Source organism: Scyliorhinus torazame, chromosome 9 (genome assembly GCF_047496885.1).
Source record: "Scyliorhinus torazame isolate Kashiwa2021f chromosome 9, sScyTor2.1, whole genome shotgun sequence".
Lineage (NCBI taxonomy): Eukaryota > Metazoa > Chordata > Chondrichthyes > Carcharhiniformes > Scyliorhinidae > Scyliorhinus > Scyliorhinus torazame.
In genome coordinates, this window is record NC_092715.1 from 158,155,609 (window position 1) to 158,175,188 (window position 19,580).

The 19,580-nt window shown below is 53.3% G+C and overlaps 1 protein-coding gene across 2 annotated transcripts in view; it reads right to left on the reverse strand.

Moving 5' to 3' along the window:
* The window catches only part of LOC140429541 (kinesin-like protein KIF27), a 187,551-nt gene that overhangs the window by 155,648 nt on the left and 12,323 nt on the right, over window positions 1–19,580 (reverse strand). Inside the window, exons 3-4 of one of the 2 annotated variants that reach the window (XM_072516669.1) lie at window positions 13,113–13,313; window positions 7,684–8,672 (exon numbers count right to left, since the gene is read on the reverse strand). In XM_072516669.1, coding sequence (XP_072372770.1) covers window positions 7,684–8,672; window positions 13,113–13,313 — 1,190 coding nt within the window. Of the gene's footprint in view, window positions 1–7,683; window positions 8,673–11,169; window positions 11,256–13,112; window positions 13,314–19,580 lie in introns of those variants that run through there. The other variant, XM_072516670.1, reaches the window with a different exon arrangement.

The following is a 19,580-nucleotide window of genomic DNA, read 5'->3' on the forward strand; positions in this document are numbered from 1 at the left end:
ATTCTCCAAAAACTCAAAGAAGTGTCATTGGATGGTCGCTCAATGTTACAAAACTCAGTGAAACATGGAGACCTGAACCTATTGGAAGCTGGAAGTGACTTAGGACTATTTACTATAAAGATTTTAATCCGGCGAATAACATGGAATAATGGGCACGATTCTCCAAAATGGAGACTAAGTGTTCGCGCCGTCACGTTTCACCCAGGGACGCCCCCCCCCCCCCCCCCCCCCCGGGCCAGGGACGGAGCCCCCCCCCCCCCACAGGGACGGAGCCCCTCACCATCCCCCCCACAGGGACGGAGCACCCCCCACCGCCCCCTCACAGGGACGGAGCCACCCCACCGCCCCCCCACAGGGACGGAGCCCCCCCACAGAGACGGAGCCCCCACCGCCCCCCCACAGGGACGGAGCCCCCCCACCCTAGAGGCCCCCCCCCCCCAGGGACGGACTCCCCCCCCCCGCCGCCCAGGATGGAGGGCCCCCCCGCCCCCCAGGGACGGAGGCGCACCCCTGCCCCCACAGCGGACCGGAGGCGCCCCCACGCCCCCCAGGGACGGAGGCGCCCCCCAGGGACGGAGGCGCCCCCGCGCCCCCCCAGGGACGGAGGCGCCCCCGCGCCCCCCCAGGGACGGAGGCGCCCCCGCGCCCCACCAGGGACGGAGGCGCCCCCACCCCCCCCAAGTACCGAGGCCCCCCCAGGGACAGAGCCCCCACGCCCAGGGACGGCGCCCCCCCCACGCCCGCCCAGGGTCGGAAGCCCCCCCGCCCGCCCAGGAACGGAGGCCCCCCCCCCCGCCCAGGAATGGAGGCCCCCCCCCCCGCCCAGGAACGGAGGCCCCCCACCCCCCGCCCAGGAACGGAGGCTCCCCACCCCCCGCCCAGGAACGGAGGCCCCCCCCCGACCCCAGGGACGGAGCCGCCCCCCCCCCCCCCCCAGGGACGGAGGCCCCCCCCCCCCCCCCGCCCAGGGACGGAGGCGCCCCACCCAAGTACTGAGGCCCCCCAGGGACGGAGCCGCCCCCCGCCCCCCAGGGACGGAGGCGCCCCCCCCCCGATCCCAGGGACAGAGCCGCCCCACCCCCCAGGGACGGAGGCGCCCCCCCCCGACCCCATGGACGGATGGCGCCCCCCCCCGACCCCAGGGACGGAGGCGCCCCCCCCCCCGACCCCAGGGACGGAGGCCCCCCACCCCCCAAGTACTGAGGCCCCCCAGGGACGGAGCCCCCCCCCCACCCCAGGGATGGAGCCCCCCCCCCCCCCGGGACAGAGCCGCCCCCCCAGGGACGGAGCCCCCCCCCCCCCAGGGACGGAGGCACCCCCCGACCCCAGTGACGGAGCCGCCCCCCCCCCAGGGACGGAGGCCCCCCCCCCCCCCCGCCCAGGGACGGAGGCGCCCCACCCAAGTACTGAGGCCCCCCAGGGACGGAGCCGCCCCCCCCCCCAGGGACGGAGGCGCCCCCCCCCCCGATCCCAGGGACAGAGCCGCCCCACCCCCCAGGGACGGAGGCGCCCCCCCCGACCCCATGGACGGAGGCGCCCCCCCCGACCCCAGGGACGGAGGCGCCCCCCCCCCGACCCCAGGGACGGAGGCCCCCCCACCCCCCCAAGTACTGAGGACCCCCAGGACGGAGCCCCCCCCCCACCCCAGGGATGGAGCCCCCCCCCCAGGGACAGAGCCGCCCCCCCAGGGACGGAGCCCCCCCCCCCCCCCCCCCAGGGACGGAGGCACCCCCCGACCCCAGGGACGGAGGCCCCCCCCCCCCAGAGGCCATCCCGACCCCAGGGACGGAGCCCCCCCCCCCCCCCCAAGTACTGAGGCCAGCCACAGGGACGGAGCCCTCCTCCCCGCCAAGGGACGGAGCCCCCCCCGCCAAGGGACGGAGCCCCCCCCTCAACCCAGGGACGGAGCCTCCCCCCACCCCAGGGACGGAGCCCCCCCCGCCGAGGGACGGAGGCGCCCCCCCCCCCCCCCAAGTACTGAGGCATCCCAGAGACGGAGCCCCCCCCCCCACCCCAGGACGGTGCCTCCCCCCCCCCCCCCGCCCCAGGGATGGAGGTCCCCCCCCCCCCAGGGACGGAGGCACCCCCCGACCCCAGGGACGGAGGCCCCCCCCCCCCCAGAGGCCCATCCCGACCCCAGGGACGGAGCCCCCCCCCCCCCACCAAGTACTGAGGCCCCCCCAGGGACGGGAGCCCCCTGCCCGCCAAGGGACGGAGGCCCCCCCCCCCCGCAAGGGACGGAGCCCCCCCTCACCCCAGGGACGGAGCCTCCCCCCCGCCGAGGGACGGAGGCGTCCCCCCCCCCCCCCCCAAGTACTGAGGCATCCCAGGGACGGAGCCCCCCCCCACCCCAGGACGGTGCCTCCCCCCCACCCCCCCCAGGCACAGAGCCCCCCCCCCCCCCCCAGGGACGGAGGTCCCCCCCCCCCCAGGGACGGAGGCACCCCCCGACCCCCAGGGACGGAGCCCCCCCCCCCCCAGAGGCCATCCCGACCCCAGGGACGGAGCCCCCCCAAGTACTGAGGCCCCCCCAAGGACGGAGCCCCCCCCCCCCCGCCAAGGGACGGAGCCCCCCCACCCCCGCCCCCCAAGGGACGGAGCCCCCCCCTCACCCCAGGGGACGGAGCCTCCCCCCCACCCCAGGGACGGAGCCCCCCCCCCCGCCGAGGGACGGAGGCGCCCCACCCCCCCCCCAAGTACTGAGGCATCCCAGGGACGGAGCCCCCCCCCCCCCCACCCCAGGACGGTGCCTCCCCCCACCCCCCCCCCCAGGGACAGAGCCCCCCCCACCAGGGACGGAGGCGCCCCACCCCCCCCAGGGACAGAGGCGCCCCCCCCCCCCAAGTACTGAGGCCCCCCCCCAGGGACGGAGCCCCCTCCCCGCCAAGGGACGGAGCCCCCCCCCCCCGCCAAGGGACGGAGCCCCCCCCCCCGCCAAGGGACGGAGCCCCCCCTCACCCCAGGGACGGAGCCTCCCCCCCCACCCCAGGGACGGAGCCCCCCCGCCGAGGGACGGAGGGCGCCCCCCCCCAAAGTACTGAGGCCCCCAGGGACGGAGCCCCACCCCACCCCAGGACGGTGCCCCCCCCCCCTCCCAGGGGCGGAGCCCCCCCCCCCCCACCCCCCCAGGACAGAACCCCCCCCCTCCCCAGGAACAGAGACCCCCCCCTCCCCAGGGACGGAGGCCCCCCCCGCCCCCAGGGACGGAGGCGCCCCACCCCCCCCAGGGACAGAGGCGCCCCCACCTCCCCCCAAGTACTGAGCCCCCCCCCCAGGGACGGAGGCCACCCCCCCCCGCCCCCCAGGGACGGAGGCGCCCCCCACCCCCCCAAAGTACTGAGGCCCCCCTGGGACGGAGCCCCCCCCCCCCCCGCCCAGGGACGGAGCCCCCCCCACCCCCCGCCCAGGGACGGAGCCCCCCCCCCCACGGACGGAGGCCCCCGCCCGCCCCCCCAGGGACGGAGGCGCCCCCACCCCCCCAAAGTACTGAGGCCCCCCCTGGGACGGAGCCCCCCCCCCCGCCCAGGGACGGAGCCCCCCCCCCCCCCCCCAGGGACGGAGGTCCCCCCCCCCAGGGACAGAGGCACCCCCCGACCCCAGGGACGGAGGCCCCCCCCCCCCAGAGGCCATCCCGACCCCAGGGACGGAGCCTCCCCCACACCCCAGGGACGGAGCCCCCCCCCCCCGCCGAGGGACGGAGGCGCCCCCCCCCCCCCAAGTACTGAGGCATCCCAGGGGACGGAGCCCCCCCCCCCCCACCCCAGGACGGTGCCTCCCCCCACCCCCGCCCCCCCCAGGGACAGAGCCCCCCCCACCAGGAACGGAGGCCCCCCCCCGCCCCCCAGGGACGGAGGCGCCCCACCCCCCCCCAGGGACAGAGGCGCCCCCCCCCCCCCCAAGTACTGAGGCCCCCTCCAGGGACGGAGGCCACCCCCCCCGCCCCCCAAGTACTGAGGCCCCCCCAGGGACGGAGCCCCCTCCCCGCCAAGGGACGGAGCCCCCCACCCGCCAAGGGACGGAGCCCCCCCCTCACCCCAGGGACGGAGCCTCCCCCCCACCCCAGGGACGGAGCCCCCCCCGCCGAGGGACGGAGGCCCCCCCCCCAAAGTACTGAGGCCCCCCAGGGACGGGCCCCCCCCCCACCCCAGGACGGTGCCTCCCCCCCCCCCAGGGGCAGAGCCCCCCCCACCCCCCCAGGGACAGAGCCCCCCCCTCCCCAGGGACAGAGCCCCCCCCCCTCCCCAGGGACGGAGGCCCCCCCCCCGCCCCCAGGGACGGAGGCGCCCCACCCCCCCCAGGGACAGAGGCGCCCCCCCCAAGTACTGAGGCCCCCCCCAGGGACGGAGGCCACCCCCCCGCCCCCCAGGGACGGAGGCACCCCCACCCCCCCCAAAGTACTGAGGCCCCCCTGGGACGGAGCCCCCCCCCCCGCCCAGGGACGGAGCCCCCCCCCCCACCCCCCGCCCAGGGACGGAGGCCCCCCCTCCCGCCCAGGGACGGAGGCCCAACCCCCCCACCGGCCGCCCTCTGACCCTTCGCGCAAAGTTCCCGCCGGCAGCAACTGGGGGTGAACGGCGCCGGCAGGACTCTGCCGTTTCCGCGCGGTCGCTTGGCCCATCCAGGCCGGAGAATCGCCGACCCGGCCCCGGACAGCGGCCCGCGACTGGCGCCACGCCAAACGCGCCGGCGCAAATGACAGTGATTCTCCGCACCTCGGAGAATTGCGCGCCGGCATGGCGCGGTTGCGTTGATTCTCCGGCCTGGCGCGGCGCTCGGAGAATCGCGCCCAATGTTTTTGTGTGCGGTGGAGAATATCTGTCACATTAAGGGTTAACTTTTCTATAATTTAGCGCAGGGTTCCCCAACCTTTCCGCTGCAGAACCCCTAGTGACCTACCAAGAGCATCTGGAAACCCCAAGCACTCAAAGTCGTCGCCCTTTTTTTGCCATAAAATGAGTGCGAACACAGAAATCAAACGTAATCAAGTCTTTTCTAGCTATATCTATGCATATATTAATCTGTTAATAATTTTGAAATTCTCTGATTAAGCAGATATAGTACAACCCTTTATCATTTTAATGGGAGGAATGATGCTCGAAAGCTCATTCTAATATCGGACACACAAATGTGTCCCTGTCTCACATTCACATGCTCGCATCTCTCGCTCCCTCACATTCACACACGCTCACGTCGCTTTCTCATATTCGCACACATGCTCATGTCTGCCTCTCTCACACATACGCTCACATCTCGCTCTCACATACACCCACTCTCATCTCTCTCTCACATTCACACTCATGTCTCTCTCTCTTCCACATTCACACCCATGCTCACATTTACACACACACACTCACGTCCCTCTCATATTCACGTCCCCCCTCTCTCACATTCATACACACACTCACATAGCACTCACATTCACACACATGCATCTCTCTCTCACACACACATCTCTCTCACACACGCATCTCTCTCTATCACACTAGTATCTCTCTCTCGCATTCACCCGTCTGGTCACATCCACCTTTTTCTAACATTCAGTCCCACTTGAGTCGCTCTCTCTCGAATTCACACACACGCATCGCATCGCTCTCTCGCACATCCACACACACACACGTCTCCCTCTTTCTCACATACAAGCTCATGTCTCCCTCTCTCACATCCCTCTCTCTCTCACTCTCACACACATCTCCCTCTCTCTCACACACACACACCTCTCCCTCCCTCTCTCACACATACAAGCTCCTGGGCGCAATTCTCCGATATTGAGGGCAAGCGTTCGCACCGTCGTGAACACCGTCGCGTTTCACGACGGCGCGAACAGGGCCCAGGAACGACCTATTCTGGCCCCCATAGGGGGCCAGCACGGCGCTGGAGCGGTTCACGCCGCTCCAGCCTCCTTACGCGGTGCCAAATGGGCGCCGCGCCAACCCGCGCATGCGCAGCTGGGCCAGCTCAATCCTGCGCAGACCCCATCGGAGGCCACTCCTTGTGAAGGAGCCCCCCTCCCCCCCCCTCCCCCTCCCCACAGCTGCCTCCCCGAGCGTTCCCGCCCCGAGCGTTCCCGCAGAGTTCCCGCTGGCAGTGACCAGGGGTGAACGGCGCCGGCGGGACTCCGCCGTGTCGGAGCAGCCGCTCGGCCCATCCGGGCCAGAGAATCGGCGGCTACGCCGATTCCAGCGGCCCATGGCCGCGCCAAACGCGCCGGTGCAAATGGCGGTGATTCCCCGCACCTCGCGCCAATTATCCGGACCGGCGCGGGGCTCGGAGAATCACGCCCCATGTCTCCCACTCTCACATTCACACACATGCTCACATCTCCCTCTCTCTCCCATTCACACACATTGGTGGACAGCACAGTGGTTAGCACTGCTACCTCACTGCACTGAGGACCCGGGTTCGATCCCAGCCCTGGGTCACTGTCTGTGTGGAGTTTGTACATTCTCCCCGTGTCTGCGTGGGTCGCACCCCCACAACGCAAAAACATGTGCAGGATAGGTGAATTGGCCAAAATTGCCCCTCAATTGGGAAAAAAAAAATTGGTGACTCTAAAGTTATAAAAATGACAAAAAACAATTCACACACATGATCATTTATCTCGCTCTGTGGCATTCACATGCGTGGTCACGTCCCCCACTCTCCAACATTCTGTGACGTTTGCATCGCTCTCGCTCGCTTAAATTCACACACGCGCTCTCGTCCCCCTCTCTCATTTACACACATGAAATGAAACGAAAATCACTTGTCACAAGTAGGCTTCAAATGAAGTTACAGTGAAAAGCCCCTAGTCGCCACATTCCGGCACCTGTTCAGGGAGGCTGGTACGGGAATTGAACCGTGCTGCTGGCCTGCCTCGGTCTGCTTTAAGCTATTTAGCCCAGTGTGCTAAACAAGATGCCCCCCTCTCCCTCATTTACACACACGTTCACGTCCCCTTATCTGACATTCACGCAAACGTTCACGTCCCCCTCTCTCTCATTTACACACATGCTCACGTCCCCCTCTCACATTCACATATTTGCTCACGTTTCCCTCTCACACATTCACACACACTAGTGTCTCTGCCTCACATTTACACGTTCGCATCTCTCTCACATTCACACACGTTCACGTCCCCCCTCTCTCACACATGCTGGTGTCTCTCTCACATTCACACCCATCTCCCTCTAACATTGTCATTTTTTCCTCATGGCTACGTTTTTAACATCAGGGCTCAGCCTCATGGCTCCTTTCTTTACAACCTTGAGCTTGCGAATGTCTCTCCTGTATCTCAGTGATATATGAATCTTCAGTATCTTATTTAATCCAATAATTGCCTTTAAAATGCATGCTTTAAGCTTGACGTTTCATGTATACACGTACAACATGCTACATTACACCTGATAATTCCATTATTTTACACAGGGGTGAAGTTAAATGAATGAGTGTAAAGTTGCCAGTATCGGTTTAATCACCTTTATTGTGTATGGGCACCATATTGGCCTTATGCAATCTACTAGGATCTACCAATGTCACGTGACTTGCTTAAAATATGTCCATGCTTAAAATATCCTCCTTAATTATCATAGCACTATGGAGCAAATTTTGGCCTAGTTATTGCACTGTAACAGTTACAAAACTTCAGCCTTCATTAAAGAACTTTTGCATTGGCCATTAAGCTTACCAGAAATATACTGCACTTACCTGGCATTTCTTCAGCTCCCTTTTCAACTGAAATATTGTAATGTGATGAGAATCTGGTCCTCCATTTCCAAATCCACTGTCAGCACCAAACAGGTCAGGCAATTCATTTTGCAGTTCCTCTATCATGTTGAACCACTCCTTCATCTTTTGCCACTGGCCTTCTTTCAAACTGTTTGCATCTCCAAATTCCAAAAAGAAGTGCAAGGCTTCATCTATGCAGTGTTTATAGTGATAGCTTTCCATTTGTAGATGGGCAACCTGCTCCTCCAGAGAATGGATCCGTTTTTTGTCCTGACACAACGAGTCTTGTGAAACCTGACTGGCACGAGACAGTAGGCTTGTCTGTTGATTCTGCAGTGCCTCCCGGAGTGTTTTGATTTGTAATTCCATTTCATCTATCCGATCCCAGTCTGGGTCATAATTTACAATTGGTTTATTTCTTATGTCCCTGGCTCTGTTGGCATATTTCAGAGTATTGAGCGATTCATCAAAATTAGATGACGAGGGGCTAATGCATGCAATCATAACAGTTTTGGCATTCCCTCCAAGAGAGTCCTTCAGCAGACGAGTTATCTTGGTATCCCTGTAGGGGACATGTATACTTTTTCTCTTTGGGTCTCCAAGTGCACTGATCACATTCCCAAGTGCCAGGAGACCACTGTTTATTTGAACTGATTCCTTAAATCGTTCACCTGTGTTTCCTGTTTTGGTAACTCTTTCTGAGCCAGCTAGATCAACAAAACAAAATTTGGAAGCAATCAACTGAAATGACCTTTCTGATTCTTTTATAATGTGCTCTTCATCAGTATTTGATGGTTGTCCGTTTTTAGGTTGCTTTTGATTGAGGTATATTGTGAAAATGGCATGTGATCGGCTGGAGTGCTCATTCATCTGTGTGGTACCTGTGTGACGAGCTGCATTGCCAGCCTCCAAGAGACTCAACATTTCATCTGGTGTCTCAATTTCACACTCCTTGGCCCCAATAATCACTAAAACAAAAAAGGGAAGGAATTGTTTGTCAACTAGCTTTTTGATAAATAGTACAATAGCTGAATGTTACTTTTACAAAGGCCACGAAAAGTCCAGCTCCAGTTTTGTAGAAAAGAAAGCTTTATTTACAACTATTATTGTATGCAGCTCCAGTAGCTACCTACTGAGTCTTCCTTTGTCGGTGCCTTAGTGGCCGCCTCTACTTATCCATAGCCAGACATTGTTAGAGATCCCCACCCCCTTATCGGGAGAACTCATATTCTGCAAGGTCCACGGGCTAGTTAATTATTCTCACCCCGTAAGGCCCGTGTGAGTTACAACAGATACTTTATACTTTTTTCATTCTTTCGCAAGATGTGGGCATTGCTGACTAGGCCAGCATTTATTGCCCATCTATCTCTAATTGTCCTCGAGAAGGTGGTAGTGAGCTGCCTCCTTAAACTGCTGCAGTCTTTAAAAGCACATACTGCAGTCTATACTAAGCCACCCAGTGGACCATTGAGTAAATGCAAAGCATTCAACAAGCAGCTCCCAAGTTTAATTTTGGTCTGCATGAAGTTAGAACAACATAGGATGTTTACAACAAGAAAACTGACCCAAAAATTCCATGCCAGCGTTTATCTCCACTTGAGCCTCTTCCCATCTTTCTTCACCTAAATCAAGCATTGTAACGGTCATAACCAGGGGTTAAGCAGATCATGGGACATTAATGAAACCTTAAGCAGGTCGTGGGATACTTATGAGACTGGAGGATTGATATTCCCAAAGGCGAATACACACACCCCCACTTAGGGTTGGGGAGCCCCCTTCTACATCCTGTATAAAACCAGAGAGCCATAAACTGTGAGCTGGCTCCTGTAGTCGAGTAACTGTTCTGTATTCTTGTTCTGTTGCATTACTACAGAATATGGAGGGCTAAAGTGGCCGCTGACCACCTCGATCAACTGTTCGAAAGTGTGGGAGTGGGGGTCGGCGGGAAAAAACAAGTCTTGGATCAAACCATAAGTCTCAGCCCCCACCACGGTGTGGAACACCACCACTTGCCATACATTCTCAGCAATGGCATTTGGCCCAAAAGAAGAAGCAAACGCTCTCGGCTTGGCGGATCCAACTCTCCCAAGCCTCAATAAACAGATCCAACTGATGAAACAATGCATCCTGGGCGTGGAAGAACCCAACTGGGATTCGGGTCTTCGGAGGTGGCGGAGGCCAAAGGCTGCAGCATCATCCAGAGACCAGAGTTTACTCCTCGTCGCCAGCATTAAGAGGTCCGTAAAGGAGTCCATACCAAGCCGAACAGGTTGAATCAAAAGGAAAAGACTTAATGCAACAGAAGAGTACATAGCAGTTACTCTAATATAGGTTTTATACAGGATGTAAAAAGGGGTGCCCCGCCCATCAGTGGGGGAGTGCATATTCCCCATACTTTGTCCCATGGCCTGCTTAAGGTTTCATTAGTGTCCCATGGCCTGCTTAACCCCAGGTTATGTCAGTAACCATCTATTTCCTTCTCCCTCATATGCACATCTAATTTCCCCTTAAATACATATCTACTATTCACTTCAACTACTCCCTGTGACACAAAGTTCCAAGGAATTTCTCACGAATTCTCTGTTGGATTTCTTGGTGACCACCTTATATTGAATAAAATTTTTTAAATAATCTTTATTGTCACAAGTAGGCTTATATTACCACTTCAGTGAAGTTACTGTGAAAAGCCCCTAGTCGCCACATTCTGGCGCCTGTTCGGGTACACGGAGGGAGAATTCAGAATGTCCAAATTACCTAACAGCACGTCTTTCGGGACTTGTGGGAGGAAACCGGAGCACTGGGAGGAAACCCACGCAGACACGGGGAGAACATGTAGACTCCGCACAGACAGTGACCCATGCCGGGAATCAAACCTGGGACCCTGGCGCTGTGAAGCAACAATTTATTATTTTTTTAAAATAAATTTAGAGTATCCAATTCATTTTTTCCAATTAAGGGCAATTTAGTGTGGCCAATCCACATACCCTGCACATGTTTGGGTTGCGGGGGGCTAAACGCACGCAAACACGGGGAGAATGTGCAAACTCCACACGGACAGTGACCCAGAGCCGGGATTCAAACCTGGGACCTTGGCACCGTGAGGCAGCAATGCTAACCACTGCGCCACTGTGCTGCCCATCAAAGCAACAGTGTGCTACCGTGCCACCACAAGTTGATGGCCACTAGTTATGTTCGTCCCACAAGAGGAAATAATTTCCTTGTCCAGTCTATCAAAACCTTTTATAATTTTGAAGACCTCTATTAAGTCACCTGCCAGTCTTTTACAGATATAGCCTGCCAACCTTTCCTGAAAGTATATCCACGCATTATTGTTATCACCCATGTAAATCTTCCCTATATCATTTCCAGTGCCTCTCTCTCTCTTTTTTATAATATGGTGACCAGGACGGCATTTGAGAGTGTGCTTTAATCTAGGTTCTATACAGGTTTAGCTAACTTTCCTACCTTTTAATTCTATCTCTCTCGAATATCCAGTGCCTGGATTGTTTTTGTTATGGCCTTACTAAACGCTGGCACAGGGGCAGCATGGTGGCGCAGTGGTTAGCCTCACGGTGCCAACAACCCGGGTTTGATCCCGGCCCACGGTCACTGTCCGTGTGGAGTTTACATCTTTTCCCAGTGTCAGCGAGGGTCTCGCCCCCACAACCCAAAGATGTGCAGCATAGGTGGATTGGTCACCCTAAATTACCCCTTTGGAAAAAAAAAAATTGGGTACTCTAAATTTATTGTTTTTTTAAATCCACTGGCACAACCTTTAGTGATTGGTGGATTTATTCACTCGTTTATTCCTCCAACCCACCTAGAAATGCACCTTCCAAGTAATAAGTGGCCTGTTCCTACCAAAATGTACTACCTCACATTTATCTGGGTTGAACTTTATTTGCCAATTATTTTCTCATTCTGCAAACATATCAAGGTTGTCCTGTAATTTGTTGCAGTCCTCCTCAGTATTGTCTATGCCCCACCCACCTACCCCCAAAATTTGGTGTAATTCACAAATTTAGAAGTTGTGTTTTTGATTCAACAATTAAATAATGATGATTTATTTTTTCTCATACTTTGAATCCAATTCTACTCAAAGCATCATAGCTGAAATTCTATCTGTAGAAGAACCATTGAATATCTACAGTGCAGAAGGAGGCCATTTGGCTCATTGAGTCTGCACCAACCCTCTGAAAGAGTACCCTACCTAGGCCCACTACCCCGCCCTATCCCCCTAACCCCACCTAACCTGCACATCTTTGGACATTAAAGGGCACTTTAGCATGGCCAATCCAACTAACGTGCACATCTTTGGACTGTGGGAGGAAACTGGAGCACCTGGAGGAAATCCACGCAGACAAGAAGAAAGTGCAAACTCCACACAGTCACCCGAGGCCAGAATTGAACCTGGGTCCCTGCCGCTGTGAGGTAGCAGTGCTAACCATTGTGCCACTCCTCCCTAGAACGAAGAACACAAAGTGGATTATCAGGCATTTGTAAATTTGTTTGATTTGCTGTGCTCTTGGGTTTCCAACCATAGGCAGCAGATCACAGAAACATTGTGAATAAAGGCTACTAATTTACCAATTGAGTGAGACTCCATGTTACAAGTAATTTAGATCTATAATTCTATTTCTCTGCCAAATTCCAGTCAAAATTAGGGACTAGTGCACAACATCTATGCACAACGCTGAGCCTAAATTTGCTGTTTGCTCAGAAAATTGCAGTTGGTCACTAGTGAATAGAAAGTTGGTCTCAGTTCAAATCACATGCAAGTGGAGCAAACACATAGACACATGTGCGGTATTATTATTTTTTTTTAAATTTCGAGTACCCAATAATTTATTTTCCAATCAGGGGCAATTTAGCGTGGCCAATTCACCTACCCTGCACATCTATTTGGGTTGTGGGGTGAGACCCACGCAGAGACGGGGAGAATGTGCAAACTCCACACAGACAGTGGCCCGAGACCGGGGTCGAACCCAGGTCCACAGTGCCGTGAGGCAGCAGTGCTAACCACCGCACCACCGTGCTGCCCCACACCTGCACTATTGTGTAAATTATAGAGGTTGATTGGGCTCTATTAGATCAAAATGAATTCTGAAGTGCCAACTTGAAACATTCAGGTGAATGGAAGAGGTAAAAATAAAGAACTCTGGAAACAAATTACTATAAGTGTGACATATCTGCTATAGAAGCTCAAATGGTGGTAACAGATACAAATTTAATATTAAACAAGCATAGTTCTAAAGAATCTTAAACATAATAAAATCAACTCAGAATACTTATTGTGCACGTTGAGATGAGAGAAAATTATTTATAAATAAAATGAGGAGAGAACAAGAAATACATTGATTAAAAAGTCTTCATTTATTAGATTTATTTTAACCAAATGGCAGGATTACCTGTGTTTCCTTTCTCATCTTCTCTGATATGAATGTCTTTGCTGGTGCTCTGTAACTCCAAAAGATCCCTTAGCTCTTCCTTGTACACTTCAATGTAGGATACTTTCACATGAAAGTCTGTATTGTGATGTTCGGTGATGTTTCGGAAGATCTCGTGAATGGCACGTGGAATAATGCCTTTCAGCTCATCAGAAAATGAGGCTTTAAGGTTATAAAAAGTCCTTATAAATCTTTTATATTTCTTGCACAGTTAATCTAATTAATCCGTAAACAACGAAACCTGATCAAATACAGTTTTTCTGAACAATACTTAGCTTTTATGATGCAGCCACTAGTTATGTAGGTGAGGGCCAACATGCTGATGCAATACCTTCTTAGAGCATGTGACATTTACCTTGCGGATACAGTTACAAAAATATACATTAGAGGAAAGATTCCATGATGCTTGCAGTTGGGGAAATTGTGTGCAGCTTGTGATTTGCCAGACTGGAAAATCATAATTTGGGTCCTGAAATTTGCATCCTGTGGTTTTCAACAATTTCAGAACTCAAGCCGTGAACATCTCTACCAATTTGGTTCCAGATTAGCTGGAGTGGTAGATGTCATGTAGGACCAGTTAGAACATGGTGTTTGGTAATGGCAGTGGTGCTGGTTAAAGTCCCAAACCAACTGAAGGCTTCACTATAGAAGATACAAATAACATCCCTGAAATAGCTGCAAATCAGGAAATGGAAGGGAGCGAGGAACTCAGTAAAAATTACAATCGCCAGGGAAATGGTATTGCGAAAGTTGTTGGGACTGTGGGATGACAGATTCCCAGATCCGGATGGACTTCATCCTAAGGTCTGAGAGAAGCAGCTAGGGAGATAGTTGGTGCATTGGTTTTAATTTTCCAAAGTTCCCTATGGGATAAAGTATAAGTACCAGATTATTATGTTTAGGGTTGTCTTTAATTTACAATAAAATGAAAGGGGTCATATAAACCAAGAGTTTTCAAACTCAGGGTCACGACCCGCAGGTGGGTCGCGGGTAGGTGTCGGGTGGGACGTGGAGCGATCGGTTGTGGCATTCCTGATCGCGGGAAGAAGTTCCTAACTGCAGTCCTCGATTGTTTGCGGTGTTTGAGGGGGCAGGCGGCGCGAGGCTAGGCTGTGTGCTGGTCACCGTGCGCAGGGTTTTGGGGGAGGATGGGTTGATGGGCGTCCACGTGGATGCGATGCTAACAGTGGTGGCCCCAGCTTGGAGCTCCGTTCTGGTGCTCATTCTTTGCGCGCTGTTCTGCTCATCCCCCGCCACCAATCGGCAGTATGCAGCCTGCGGCTACTTGGTCACTCCATTCAGCGGCCAGCACAACATCCGTTTGCACTCCCACAACGGTAAGTACTGGTCGGGAAGTGGTCTGTGACTGGGGTGGGTACAGTGAGAGGAAGCCAGGCCAGGTTTCTCAGAATACTGATTAACCGAGGCCAGTCAATAGGGTTGACATATGTGAACACTGGAAGAAACCTCTCAGTCATCACTTTGTGTCGACACTCTCTGGAAACCAGGAAGTCAGAGCTTTTGGTGAGAATGGAGCAGGACGTGACTTGGATGTTTGGATAGTGCAATGCAGTGGAACCAGTAAGAAATAGTGTGACATTGTGTGTGTTTTACAATTTACTTCATCTCCTCTAAAGTCGTAGATTGTAAAGTTAAAACAAGAGTGTGCTTTTTTATAATTGGTTAAATTGCTAAAGAAATGGTAACATATTTAAAACAAAGTTTGTGTGTAAATATAAGGCTGCACATGTTCAACTGAAGTTAATTTAATTTTTAGCAGTAAAAAGTCATAAATTTGGAAAAATTAGGTATTAGAAATAAAGTTTCAAAGTAAAAGAAAGAATTCCGGCCGTGTCCAGCCTTTAAATATGAACGATGTGTCTTTCCACCGGAGGCAGTGGCAGAGAGAAGGTCATGCACCCGGCAAGTCAATGCTTTGGGTGCAAAATCATAGAGGTGAGAGTACTTCATTTTGTAGCTGTCAGTAAGCAAGCAACAGGGCTGTGTAAAGAACTGAAGATGGGTCATTTTGTAATAAGGTAGAGAGGGCCAGAGATACAAACAGAACAGGATCTCACAACTAAATCTGCTGGAGAGAGCTTTGCAGGAGAGTCCACGGTAGGACAAGGCAGTGCTGGTGTAAGCTGTATCCCGAGCTCCAGGGCCTCTGGTGAACAAACAATTAAGAAGAAACTGAAATCAGGAACAAAGCAGTGTAAAGATGATTTCTTGAGGTATGGCGCTAATTGTGCAAATGCAAAGCAGGATGCAAAGCCCATGTGTGTTATATGCAGGGAAGTGCTGTCAAATGAAGTTTAAAACCCTCAAATCTTCAAAGTCATTCGAAGACTAAGCATGGCGAGTACGAGGACAAACCTCTTGATTTATTTTCAAAGTATGCAGCAAGAACCTAAATCGACAGCTGAAGTTCTTAGCCGAAATGTAACATTGAATGACGAAGCAAGACATAACATGAGGACCAAGCAGGCCCACCTGCCACATTAAAGGTAAGCAATAATGGTATGTCGCGAAGGGCGGCCGGCATGGGTCACTAACGTCAGCTGGCAGGTCTCGCGAACGTCGGCTGGCATGGGTCCCGAAGGTCCGCCAGTTGCTAAAAGTGGGTCCCGGGAAAGAAAGTTTGAAAAGCACTGATATAAACTATTCTGATGGTCTGACAGTAAGTCTGGGTGGTTAAAGGTGGCTCAAATTGTTTTACCGAGAAGAAAGTGCAAGCGATTTACACTTAGACACAATGGCAGCAGATTGTGTGCCAACAGCGAATAAACTAGGGGCGGCACGGTGGCGCAGTAGTTAGCACAGATGCCTCAAAGGCACCAAGGACCCAGGTTCGATCATAGCCCCGGGTCACTGTCCGTGTGGAGTTTGCACATTCCCCCATGTCTGCTTGGGTCTCATCTCCACAACCCAAAGATATGCAGGGTAGATGGACTGACCATGCTAAATTTCCCCTTAAATCGGAAAACAAAAATGGGTACTTTAAATTTAAAGGAAAACACTAAATAAACTATAAATCTCCAAAATCCCAGAAATGTGCTGAGAATGTCTTGTTGTAGACAGTTGTGCTTTAAACTGTCCATTTACTTCAAAGATAAAAGAGGGTTGGGGTCTCAAGGAGAACTAATCAGTATTTCTATCTGGCTACCAGACTCATGTGATTAATGTTGCGTGGAGATGGATATTGTGAGAGGAAGGTTTCCTAAGATATCTCTGAAAGTTCGGACAGGTTAATGTGCTAGGGTGCAAGAGAGAGAGCAGCTAGAGGTCGAAAGTTCAGTTAGAGGCCGAAGGATTTTGCGTTTCACCATGCCGAAGTGCGAAGGAAGCTCCACTTCGATTGGAAAGATCAAAATCATGAGAAGTGAAAACAGAGCTGGAAGATTCCTGGCTATAGCTGCAGAGAGAAGTCTCCAAGAAAACTCGCACCATGAAAGACAGTTCTGGAGATCCAGGCTGGGAAAGTAAAACATTGGAAGTAAACCATCGGGAGCTAAGAATTATTTTGCACTGACTCTGGGAGAATTGATGTCCATTTAAAAGGACAGTATAACAAAAACCTGTAAAGTGGGTTTTACTGGTTATGTTAAAAGTAATGGGAAAGTTTGGTTCTGTTTAAAATACAAGCTGCCTAATAAAAAGTGTACTAGTCTTGTGGTACAGTAAAAGTCTAAAATGTGAATCTTGTCATGTTATCCTTTCAGCTATGAACTGAAGTCTGAAGTTCAAAATTGTTTTTTAAGTTATTGGTATTGTCAAGTGAGTGTCCTTTTAAGAAAGATTTTTGTCTTATCACATGGCTTCAGTGATGTCATTGTGTGGGAGGAGCTGGGCTGTGGCTGTGTGAGAGTTTTACTTTTGCTTTTACATTTGCCTGCTGTGGACTCAGAGAACAGAAGTATTTGGCCTGTCTTTCTCTCTACTTACATTTTAAATATCTGTTCCAGTAAAAATCACCTTGGTAGTAGCTTTTAAAAATATAGTTTGCTTTCCGGAAGGGCTTAAACCTGCTGGTGAGACGGGGTCAGACTCTCAGGGAAAGCTAATCTCATTCAAGTGAGAATGCAGAGTGCTGGGCCACAACCTTGAAAAGGTGTTTTTGGTTTATGGGATTTTGTTTTTTAATTGGAAAAGTTAATTAAAGTATCTGGGAAGACTCTTGAATCACACCTCAAGTAAAGGCTCTTACAAAGAACAAAGAACAAAGAAATGTACAGCACAGGAACAGGCCCTTCGGCCCTCCAAGCCCGTGCCGACCATACTGCCCGACTAAACTACAATCTTCTACACTTCCTGGGTCCGTATCCTTCTATTCCCATCCTATTCATATATTTGTCAAGATGCCCCTTAAATGTCCCTATCGTCCCTGCCTCCACTACCTCCTCCGGTAGTGAGTTCCAGGCACCCACTACCCTCTGCGTAAAAAACTTGCCTCGTACATCTACTCTAAACTTTGCCCCTCTCACCTTAAACCTATGCCCCCTAGTAATTGACCCCTCTACCCTGGGGAAAAGCCTCTGACTATCCACTCTGTCTATGCCCCTCATAATTTTGTATACCTCTATCAGGTCGCCCCTCAACCTCCTTCGTTCCAGTGAGAACAAACCGAGTTTATTCAATCGCTCCTCATAGCTTATGCCCTCCATACCAGGCAACATTCTGGTAAATCTCTTCTGCACCCTCTCTAAAGCCTCCACATCCTTCTGGTAGTGTGGCGACCAGAATTGAACACTATACTCCAAGTGTGGCCTAACTAAGGTTCTATACAGCTGCAACATGACTTGCCAATTCTTATACTCAATGCCCCGGCCAATGAAGGCAAGCATGCCGTATGCCTTCTTGACTACCTTCTCCACCTGTGTAGCCCCTTTCAGTGATCTGTGGACCTGTACTCCTAGATCTCTTTGACTTTCAATACTCCTGAGGGTTCTACCATTCACTGTATATTCCCTACCTGCATTAGCCCTTCCAAAATGCATTACCTCACATTTGTCCAGGTTAAACTCCATCTGCCATCTCTCCGCCCAAGTCTCCAGACAATCTAAATCCTGCTGTATCCTCAGACAGTCCTCATCGCTATCCGCAATTCCACCAACCTTTGTGTCGTCTGCAAACTTACTAATCAGACCAGTTACATTTTCCTCCAAATCATTTATATATACTACAAAGAGCAAAGGTCCCAGCACTGATCCCTGTGGAACACCACTGGTCACAGCCCTCCAATTAGAAAAGCATCCCTCCATTGCTACCCTCTGCCTTCTATGGCCTAGCCAGTTCTGTATCCACCTTGCCAGTTCACCCCTGATCCCGTGTGACTTCACCTTTTGTACTAGTCTACCATGAGGGACCTTGTCAAAGGCCTTACTGAAGTCCATATAGACAACATCTACTGCCCTACCTGCATCAATCATCTTAGTGACCTCCTCGAAAAACTCGATCAAGTTAGTGAGACACGACCTCCCCTTCACAAAACCGTGCTGCCTCTCACTAATACGTCCATTTGCTTCCAAATGGGAGTAGATCCTGTCTCGAAGAATTCTCTCCAGTAATTTCCCTACCACTGAAGTAAGGCTCACCGGCCTGTAGTTCCCGGGATTATCCCTGCCACCCTTCTTAAACAGAGGAACAACATTGGCTATTCTCCAGTCCTCCGGGACATCCCCTGAAGACAGCGAGGATCCAAAGATTTCTGTCAAGGCCTCAGCAATTTCCTCTCCAGCCTCCTTCAGTATTCTGGGGTAGATCCCATCCGGCCCTGGGGACTTATCTACCTTAATATTTTTTAAGACACCCAACACCTCGTCTTTTTGGATCACAATGTGACCCAGGCTATCTACACCCCCTTCTCCAGACTCAACATCTACCAATTCCTTCTCTTTGGTGAATACTGATGCAAAGTATTCATTTAGTACCTCGCCCATGAGCTCTTGTGCTCATCCTAGCCAAATTCAACAAAAAGTTATAGGTCAGGTGAACTCCACAATATACTTTGGAATTTCTAAACCCTTGCCAATAACAGTATTTACATGGATCTTAACAAACTGGGGCTCTTTGTGGTATTTTGAATACACAGGCTGAGACATAGGAACAAAGGAATATCGGAACAAGAGTAAGCCATTTGGCCTTTCGAATCTGCTCCGCCATTCGATAGATTCATGGTTGATGTGATTTTGGTCTCAACTCCACCTTCCTATGCTTTCCATAACTCTTGTCTATCAAAAGTCAATCCAACTCTGTGGCCGCTAGTTCAAGTCTCTCCTACAATGGGAAACATCCTCTCAGTATCCACTCTATCTGGTCCCCTCAGCATATTGTATTTTTCAAAAAGATCACTTCTCATCCTTCAAATTTAGTGCGTTTAGGCACAGCCTGTTCAGTCTTCCTGCATAAACACTCTATCCCATGAATGAG